General features: G+C 56.7%; 1 protein-coding gene across 1 annotated transcript in view; it reads left to right on the forward strand.

Moving 5' to 3' along the window:
- The window catches only part of GFI1B (growth factor independent 1B transcriptional repressor), an 11,490-nt gene extending 1,950 nt beyond the window's left edge, over window positions 1–9,540 (forward strand). The window contains exons 2-7 of the mRNA XM_077768433.1: window positions 4,410–4,529; window positions 5,020–5,157; window positions 5,571–5,833; window positions 6,424–6,561; window positions 7,754–8,015; window positions 8,710–9,540. Coding sequence (XP_077624559.1) covers window positions 4,430–4,529; window positions 5,020–5,157; window positions 5,571–5,833; window positions 6,424–6,561; window positions 7,754–8,015; window positions 8,710–8,891 — 1,083 coding nt within the window. The 5' untranslated portion in view covers window positions 4,410–4,429 and the 3' untranslated portion in view covers window positions 8,892–9,540. The remainder of the gene's footprint in view (window positions 1–4,409; window positions 4,530–5,019; window positions 5,158–5,570; window positions 5,834–6,423; window positions 6,562–7,753; window positions 8,016–8,709) is intronic.
- The last annotated feature ends 405 nt before the right edge of the window (window positions 9,541–9,945 follow it).

A 9,945-nucleotide genomic window follows, 5' to 3' on the forward strand; every position in this document is an offset into this window, starting at 1 on the left:
CACCGTCCTTTCTGTGTGTATGAACCTGACTTCTCTAGGGACCTCATAAGCTTATTTCGCTTCCATATGCCCTCAAGGTCCATCCGTTTTGTAGCAGGTGTGAGGACCTCCTTCCTTTCTACAGCTACATAAATGCTCCATTGTATGGACCTGTCACATTTCCTTTATCCATCACTTGCTGACGGACATTTGCTTGCTTCCGTCCTTTGGTTATTATGAATAGCGCTGCAGTGAATTTGGTAGACAGATACCTGTTTGAGTCCCCGCTTTCAATTCTCTTGGGTACAAACTCAGAAGCTCCTCCACTCACTTATGCTAATTGCAGCCTCTGAATTTAAGAGGAGACATTTGAAGAGTGTTTGCAAATTTCAAATAAGAATAATGATCGCTCTCTGCCCGGAGCCCCTAATGTCACCCGGACCGTTTCCCCTGACCCCTACATGGAAAAGGGTTTTGTTTGTTTATTTGCTTTTGCTTGTTTGTGTTTTCCCTTGAGTCACATCTTTAAACAGAAAGGAAGTCCCCAGGGTCGTCTATCACTGACTCTGAGAAACAACGGAGTCTTGCCCAACCCTCCCAAAAAGGGAACCCAGTGATGAGTTTCTTAGTCAAGGTAGGTCAGTCCTGCGTTGAAGGTCAACAAACCGTGCATGGGATTTTAGAGCAAAAGGGAAGTTTAGAAATCTCTTAGTCCAACGGTCCCTTTCGAGAGATAGGAAAACCAAGCCCCAGGTTGGAGGCCGACGTGGTCAAGCTCAAGGTCACAAAATCAGACTCAGCCCCACGAGAGGCCCGCAGCGCCTCGTGGGGAAATCACAAGGTCACAGCTCTGAGTCTGCCTGGAAGTTCGGGTGTGGGGCCGAGATTCTGACCCGGGGTTGGGACACCCTCTATCGGGATCGAGGGTTTTGGAAGAGATGTTAACAGCAAGTCTTCTTCCGGAGGCCGATACCATCAAGGCCTCTGTTTCATGAAGAAATCTTAGGGTTCTTTCACAATCTCTGCTCCGAGCTCTTTCTCAGAACCGTCGTGTGAATCAAAACGGTGTGGTTGTTAATTAACTACAGTATAGGTGATTGGTTCCTGTTTTTTTTTTTTTTTTTAAACTCAGCGAACAGGGGCCAAAAGGAAGTTCTCGTGGTGTGTTTGGCCCCCATGGGAGCTTGGAGGCTGGGGCATGAGGCTGGCTGTGCCTCCCGGCCAGGCGTAGCCGACAGAACTTTCTGGGGAGGGAAGGGGAGGAAATTGGGGGCTTTGAGGGGATCATGAGAATCGGCTTCCTCCAGCCAGGGACCCTGGAAGCTGGGACCCCTTGCTCATGAACTTGTGCTGTCCTAGGTTCTAACCAGTTGACCTCTATGGTGTCCTCAGGCTCTGAGCCCAAGGGAACACCAAAGCTTCCTGAAGGAAGTCTTCCTCACCTGCTTCTCCATGCAAAGCTCTTTATAAACCCATGTGAAGCTTCTGGGTTCCAAAAAAGAGAGAGAGATTAAAGAACACAGGGCCTGGACAAGNGGGGAGCTTCTAATGCCTACCTTCCTTAGCATGTGAAAGGAGTTCTTCCGCACAGAGTAAGTGTGGGGGCGGGGGCCACCATGAGCCATTTCTAAGCCTCCAGTTCTCCTTCATGAAATGGGGCAGAGGAGCCACTCAGCTCACAGGTCAGAATTAAGAGAGAAGCCCACTCAGATCCTGGGATCTCCCGCAGAAGTTTAATGCCTGCCTTCGGTTCAAGTTGGCTTCCTAATAAAACACTATATAAAAATAATAAATCATCTTTTGATAGAGAGACCACGGCCCCTTGGAGCCCCCCCCAACAAAAGGCAAAAAAAGCCAGCCTCCGCCTCCCCCTGGATATGGGGGTCCCCCGTGGCTCTTCCCAGGGTCTGATCTCCCCAGGGGGGGTCCTGGGGCCAAGAGTTAGAAGGGGAAGGAAGGGGGCTGTGAGGAGCCCTGGGGGGGAGGGGCAAGGGCAAGAGGAAGAAGACTGTCCCTGGGAGATAAGGCACCGCAGGCTGCCCGACGCGGGGGTGGGGGCGGGACAACAGGCCCGGCGAGCCTTGCGAAGGCAAAATCTGACAGCTGGACGGGACCCCAAAGCCCTCAAGCCCCACCTCATCGTTTCGGATCCCAGAGGGCAAGGGCCTGAAAATGTCACCGCTCCTGGCCCAGGGCTCGTCCCCGTCCTCAGAGTGCACCTGCTTTGGGCGGGGTGCTGGGGGCGCAGCTGGACAGGACAGGACCGAGCAGGACGTGGGCTGTGCCCACCTTCCTGAAGCTTCTTCTTGCATGGGCTGAGACGCCAGTGTCCGCTCAGGGCTCCTACAGCCCAGGCCCCCCGCCACGCACTTTGCGCATCCGTTTGGAACGGGGCTCCGTCCTGCCCCAACAATCGCAGGAAGGTGGGTCGCGATCCCCATTTAGCAGATCTGGACACTGACACCGACTGAGGAGGGCAGGGCCTCGGATGACCTGGGAGCAGAGAGGCCTCTCCAGACTCCTGATGCCCCGGGGGCTCCAGTGGGGGGCAGACGGGCACGGCGGGGGTCCCTCTCCTGGCTGATTTGGGGTCCCCCCCAGGCCCCGGGGGGATGGGGCGACTCCCTGGGCCTGCTCCAAAGGCAGAGCTCCAAGCTGCTCTCTCTAATCTCCCTCCTCCCAGCTGGCTCCGCGCCTTGCCCTTATCGTCGGCCCTGGCTGTTAGAGCAGCTGTAATCCTTTTCCCGCGCTGGGCGCTATCTCCCCTGCAACCATACACGGCCCGGCCTGGGGACGGGGGCTCCTGCTCCAGTGCCCGGGAAAGGCACCAGCAGAGACGCCGCCAGGAACGGCATCGGCGAAGCACTTCCTGCCTGGGCACGGCCCGGGGGGCGAGGGGGAGAGAGGACCCCCCAATGCTCTCCGTCTCCCGGGAGCCCTCCAGGGAAGCCAGGGGTATCAGGGTGTTCAGGCTGGTCTGGCTCTGCCACGCCCCGACCCCCGCCTGGGACCAGGCACAGGTCCCTTTGCTGATTTGGTCCTCAGTGTCTTCCCCACACCCCGACCGGCGGTGGACCCTGGGCTCTTTCTCCACGTCAGACCTCCCGGGAGGGTGTGGTGGTCTTCTCAGGCCTTGAGCCTCACATGCAGCTCCACGCAGCCCTCCCCACCCCCATGCAGAGAGAAGGCTCCTCCGTCTCTGGGCGCTGGGCTCGCAGCTGGGGCCGTGGACAGGGGGCTGGCCTGCTCTGGCCGCATCGGCTCGGGGCTAATGTGGATTTGCTATTGAGGCGGCCCCGAGGCAACCTGCCTGCCCCCCGCCCCCTCCATGGTCAGCACCGAGCACATAAGACGCACTGGCTGGCACTATCCGCCTGGACGCCGCGTCGTACAGAAAAGGGAGTAGGCCCAGAGAGGTTAAGCATCTGCCCCCAAAGTGCACAGCAGGTGAGCTGAGATTCTAACCCATGAGCATCTGACTCCAAAACCTGTACTCAGCAGACCCCACACGGGTGAAATGCAGCTTTCTGGCTGCGGGGTCCTCAGGGGAGATTGCCCTGCCCTTCCTTCTCTGCCCCCGGTGCAATTCAGAGCATGTGGACAGGAGGGAGCAGGCTGACCTTCGGGGTTTTCTAGAAGGTGGATAGGTTAGTTTCCTGGCAAGGGAGTAGTAGGGGAGGGAAGGTTAGGATTTCTGCTGTAGGAAAGTACTAGAAAGCGGGTGGCTTAAAACAACACAAAATATATTCTTTCAGGGTTCTGGAAGCTAGAGAGCCAACCTCAAGGTGCCAACAAGACTAGTCCTTCCGGAGGCTCTGAGGGAGAGTCTATTTCCTGCCTCCCCACCCCCCCGGCTTCTGGGGGTGCCAGTGACCCTTGGTGCCCCTTGGCTTGTAGCTGTATCCCTCCCATCTCCGTTCCTGCCTCGGGACGATGTTGTTCCTCTGTAACTGTGTGTCCAAATTTCCCTCTTTTTATAAGAACAGTAGATATATTGGATGTAGGGTCCCCTCTAACTCAGTATGACTTCATCCTAAATTGGTTAAATCTGCAAAGACTCTGGGCGCCTGGGTGGCTCAGCCGGTCGGGCGTCCAACTTCAGCTCAGGTCACGATCTCGCGATTCGTGGGTTCGAGCCCCACGTCAGGCTCTGTGCAGACAGCACGGGGCCTGGAGCTGCTTCGAATTCTGTCTCCTTCTCTCTCTGCCTCTCCTTCCACTCTGTCTCTCTCCCTCCCCCCTCAAAATTAGAATAAAAAAATTTTTTATTTAATCTGCAAAGACCCTATTTCCAAATGATATCACATTTGCAGGCTCCAGGGAGCCATGAACTTCAACTATTCAACACCGGACTCTGGATTCTGATTTCAGGGAGAGGCCCCAAAACACGGAGAGTGCTTCCTAACCGTCCTCGCCCTGTCCCTATGCAGGTGCGGGCCGCACGCTCACGATGCCACGCTCCTTCCTGGTAAAGAGCAAGAAGGCTCACACCTACCACCAGCCCCGCATCCAGGAAGATGAGCCGGTCTGGCCTGCTGCCTTTAGTCCTGGTGAGTCAGGGCTCCCCTGCCGCGCGCACCCGGGGCCCCCCCGCCCCCTGTGTTGGGGATGCAGCAGCGGCCCTCCTGAGTAGCCCCCCCTTCCAAGTCTGCAAGCAGGGGGACTCAGCACACGTTGGTTGAAAGAATGAATGAATGCACCCATCCCTTTTGGCCCCGCGGGATGGTGGGAGCTTCAGGATTGGAGCTGGTCCCCAGCAGACATGTGGGTCCTTACCGGAGTCAGAAGAGATCTCGGGCTGAGCTCAGATGCTCACAAAACCAAGGCTGGCCCACGAGTTCTCCTGGGTCCCCTTTGGCCTCCGCCCTGCTCCCCCCATCCCAGGGCCTGGTCAGGGCCCGTGCACACGAGCGGCTAGGGACAGCAGCAAATGGGTCTCTGGGTCCCCCTCCTCATGGGAAGGGAGTCCCCCCCACCCCCACTCCCTCTGCACTGCCCAGAGCTGTGGCTGGCGGCTCTGAAGGTCTTACCTCCCCACAGGGACCAGGGGCCAGGTTCTGAGCAACGACCCTGTCCTCAGCACCCTGTTCCAAAACCAGTGCCTGGCCTGGACTGACCTCAAACGGGAGCCAGAGCTGGAGCTGGACCAGAGCCTGACCAGGACGGCCTTGGTGCCAGGTACCCAGGCTGGGACCCCCGGCCGTCTACACCCCCCACCCCGTGCAAGTGGGATGGAGGGGGGATTGGGCTCTGGAGGCTGGGAGCCTTGGAGATGTGGAGTCAGGAAAGAGCGCCAAGGTCATCTGGACCCAAGCTGAGCTCCCCAGCGTCTGCCGGGACGGGGAGCTCACTCCCAACTGAGGGCAGGCTGATGAGGTGGGTGAGGCGGGCACTCTGCACGTGCTGAGGGCATGTTTCCGGGCTGAAAAGCTGAGGAGCCACAGTGAGGGCCCAGACCCTCTCCCAGAGTAAATATTTTGGGCCACACGCCAAAACCCACAGCGTGAGGTCACCAGGTGGGGAGTTGTGGGGACCAGCGCCCTAATTATAAATAAACGAATCCCCCCCATGTGGTGTCCCGCTCTCCACAGAGGGCCCTGCTATAATGCCCCGATCCCAGGACAGGGACTCCGACTCACCCCCGTTCTACAAGCCCAGCTTCTCCTGGGGTGCCCTGGCCTCATCCTATGGCCACAGCTACCGGCAGGCCCCCTCCACCATGCAGTCTGCCTTCCTCGAGCGCTCCGTCAGCCTGTACGGCAGCCCTCTGGTGCCCAGCGCTGAGCCACCCTTGGACTTCAGCCTCCACTGCCCCCCGGGCATGGACGCGTACCACTGCATCAAGTGCAACAAGGTGAGCAGCTGGCGTGAGGGTGGGCTCCCGGGCCCTGCTCCAAATCCCCTCTGCAGGCCCCTGACAGGTGCCAGGCGTTCACAGCCGGGGGTCCCCATGCTGTGAATCTTGGGTCCTTTGGTGGGGTCGGGGCTTCAAAATGTTCGTCCCCATCATGGTTTGTTGAGCCCTGACTGTGCGCCATTCCTGTGCTAAGCACTTGGCATGCTTGAGCCCTGGGGAGTGGATGAAAGGCTAAGGTTCAGAGAGGTTGAGTCACTTGCCCAAGAACACACAGCAAGTAGATATCAGTACCAGCATCCAAACCTGGCTCTGGTGGACTCCTGGCTCTTAACCAGTAGGCTATTCAGCCTCTAGATTGGGCCAGGAGGGTCCTTTTACGTGCTCCCACAGCCCCCAGTGTATAGACAAGAAACCTAGCCCCAGAGAGGGAAAGGGACCCTCCCCGGACACACAGCAAATGCCAGCAGAATCGGCAACCCAGGGCTTCCCCTCCTTTATGCCCATCTGTGCCTGGGCATGGAGGTGGAGGGGTGGGGTGGCCTCGGGACCCCAGCCCCCTGTGGCCTCACGCTCTGCCATGCCTTCAGGTGTTCTCCACGCCACACGGGCTCGAAGTGCACGTCCGCCGCTCCCACAGCGGGACCCGGCCCTTCGCCTGCGACGTCTGTGGCAAAACCTTCGGCCACGCCGTGAGCCTGGAGCAGCACACACACGTCCACTCGCAGGTGGGCAGCCGGCCAGGCCCAGGAGCCCCCACTTCCCACCCCTGCTCTGGGCCACCCACTGGACGCCTTGGGGCTATTGCGGGTCACTCACCCTGCCCCTGAGGGTGACGCAGATCAGGGGTCCTGCACTCCCCCATCTGGGTTCCCCAAACCCGCTCTTGTTAAACATTACTACATAATAGATATTTTTATTTTGCTCTTTATAGAGAATATTTGTTCTTTAATGCTATTTATTTTATAGTTTTCCCCAAACTATATATAATATATAATATAAATTACAATATGTATTATATAATATATACTATAATTTATATATAATCTATAATATAATTTGTATTCATATATGATTATGTTTATATATATTATATAAATATATAATCTGCATATTATATATATGCATATATATATATGCATCTTCCAATCTATATTTTGGAGGGAACTCCAAATATAGATTGTAATATGCAATNCTTAACACACTTTACTCCCTGATGGACCAAATCAGCCTCACGTGCTGTTGGAAGCGGCTCCTGGGCCAGTGGGATTTTGGGGGGCAGAGAGATGTCCATGGTGCTGAGAGATGATCCTGCCCTCTGTGTGGTCAGCGCAAGTGTCCTCAGCTTTGAGGCTCTCAACTTTGAGAATCTTGGGGTCAGGCTGACATGTCTGTCTTGTCCCGCTTAGCCCTTCTTGAATATTCCATCCCAGGGAAAGCACCCGAAATGCCCTGAGTCACTAACACGGGAGTAAATAAAAGCTCAGGCGGGAAAGGCAGGATATGACCATGAGAGCTTGTGAGCGCAGCCAGGTGCCAGGTGCAGGCTCAGCTCTCTACCCTTGGAGGTCATTACTGCTGTTCCAGTGTCCAGATGAGGAAACTGAGTCTCAAGGGATTTAATGACTTGCCTGAGGGCGTGTTGGCTTAGAAGGGGCAGAAGGCAGAATTGAGCTCCAATACACAGACTCTTGACCAGAGCCCACGACCGTGCCCTAGATCAGTTGGTCTGTCAGGCAGTCAACAAATGCTGATTTTGCCTGGGGGCACCGTACGGGTTCCAGGGAAAGGCCCACAGGAGGCCGCTCGGGCCCCATGTCTCGGCCCCTGTTGGAAATGCAGAAACGGGGGCCTCTGGGTCCGGCTCCTCGCTCCAGGCCTCATTCTCGAGGCCGCCCCAACGAGTGTCCTGTTCCTCAGGGGATCCCGGCCGGGCCCGGTCCTGCGGCCAGCGTGGCAGTCCCGGGTCTCGAGGCCCCGCCTGCGCCTGACCCCCCGGGGCCTCGTTTCCTCCGGCAGGAGCGCAGCTTCGAGTGCCGGATGTGCGGCAAAGCCTTCAAGCGCTCGTCCACTCTGTCCACGCACCTGCTCATCCACTCGGACACGCGGCCCTACCCGTGCCAGTTCTGCGGCAAGCGCTTCCACCAGAAGTCGGACATGAAGAAACACACCTACACCCACACCAGNTCTCCCTCTCTCTCTCTGACCCTCCCCTGCTCACCCCTGCTCATGCTGTCCGTCTGTCTCTCTCTCAAAAGTAAGTAAAAAACATTTAAAAAATTAAACAAAAATAAGTCCACATTCAGTGCCTGGGAAAAACACCAGGAAAGGAAACACTAAAAGCGTGATCTCTGGGTGCCCGTGGGGATGGCGGGTGAATTTGTCGTTCCTTCATCCCTTCATTTCTCCAGTCGTTCACTCCTTGGCTGTGAACTGAGTGCCTCTTTCGCACCAGATGCTGGGCACGTTGACGAACAGGATGGACTCAGTCCCTGCCTGACCTCAGGGGGCGCAGGGGTGACAGACTTGTAGTTTTCTCACCTCCCTTTTATTTTTTTTATGTTTATTTTTGAGAGAGAGAGAGCGCACGTGCATGAGCAAGGTAGGGGCAGAGAGAGAGGGGGACAGCGGATTCGAAGCAGGCTCTGCGCCGACAGCACAGAGCCTGATGTGGGGCTCGAGCTCACAAACCGCCCCACAAGCGGCTGAGCCGCTTAACCGACTGAGCCACCCAGGCACACCTCCTGTTTCCCTTTTGTGAAAAGTGAATGTAGCCGGGCCGTGAGATAACATGTGGCGAGGTTCTGAGAGCAGTTGCAGGGCACTGGGGTGGCGGGCCTGGCGCGGGCGGCCCTGACCAGGTCCTTGCTCCCCCGCAGGTGAAAAGCCACACAAATGCCAGGTGTGCGGAAAGGCTTTCAGCCAGAGCTCCAACCTCATCACCCACAGCCGCAAGCACACCGGCTTCAAGCCCTTCAGCTGTGAGCTGTGCTCCAAAGGCTTCCAGCGCAAGGTAGACCTGCGGCGGCACCGGGAAAGCCAGCACAATCTCAAGTGAGGCTGCCCTTGCCCCCGGCTCCCGGCCAGCCTGCCCTGGGGTCCCGCGACCTAGAGGGAAGCTGGCCCCATGCACCCACACCCCCAGCCTCCTGGAGTTAGCACTGGATGGGAATCTTTCAGCTTGTTTTGAGACTCATGAAATTGCTGTGTGACCTCGAGCAAGTTGCTTGCCCTCTCCGGACCAACATTTTCCTGCTGCAAAGTGTGGCGAGTGGGGTAGGGTCTTTTCTGAGCTGAAGTTACCTAGAGATCTAAGAGCTTGGGTGCCTCCCCTGAGGCAGAGCTCAGAAGGCCAGCGTAGCCCCCTGTGGACAGGGGATGCTGAGAATAGACCGGAACTGGGATCCGCAGAGAAGTCCTCCCCCACCCGCTGCCCTCTGTGTGGCGATTTGGTTTTTAGTGGGCCTCTCCCTGGCTGCCACGGATGGCCAGAGCTGTCCCCTGCCCCAGCGGGAGGCCCAACATCCCTCTGCTTCCGGCAGATGTGCTGGCTGCCCCCCCCCACTTCTGACCGGCACTCAGCTGGCCATGGGGGGCCCAGTTCTGCTTCGAGGCCATGGGGCTGGAGAAACCAGCAGATACTGCTATCAAAAGCCTGTCCCTCTCAACGGCTGTAAATCAGAATAAAGACAGATTTATTTACACTTGACCAGCGTTTATTAAGTACCATGGGTGCATGGTGGGCTTTGGGAAGGGATGGAGGCGAGCTTTAAAAGGCAGAGAAAACTGGGGCGCCTGTCTGGCTCAGTCCAAAGAGCATGTGCCTCTTGATCTCGGGGTTGTGAGTTCGAGCACTGTGTCGGGTGTAGAAATTACTAAAAAAAATTAAAAACTAAAAAAAAAACCCCAAAAAACAGAAAAACAGAGACAGCTGTGGAGTTGCTGGCAGACAGGCTGGGAGACGTGTGCTCAGACCAAACTGGTAAGTGCTGGAATAAAGCATCAGAGACCCGAAGATTGCCGGCAAGGGGGAGGCGAATGCAGTTGCGAGCTGGTATCTATTTCAAGTTATCCTTGTACAGTTCTGGAGGTCGGGAACCCAAAATGACTCC

The sequence above is a fragment of the Crocuta crocuta genome, unplaced genomic scaffold (genome assembly GCF_008692635.1).
Source record: "Crocuta crocuta isolate KB4526 unplaced genomic scaffold, BGI_CrCroc_1.0 scaffold35, whole genome shotgun sequence".
Lineage (NCBI taxonomy): Eukaryota > Metazoa > Chordata > Mammalia > Carnivora > Hyaenidae > Crocuta > Crocuta crocuta.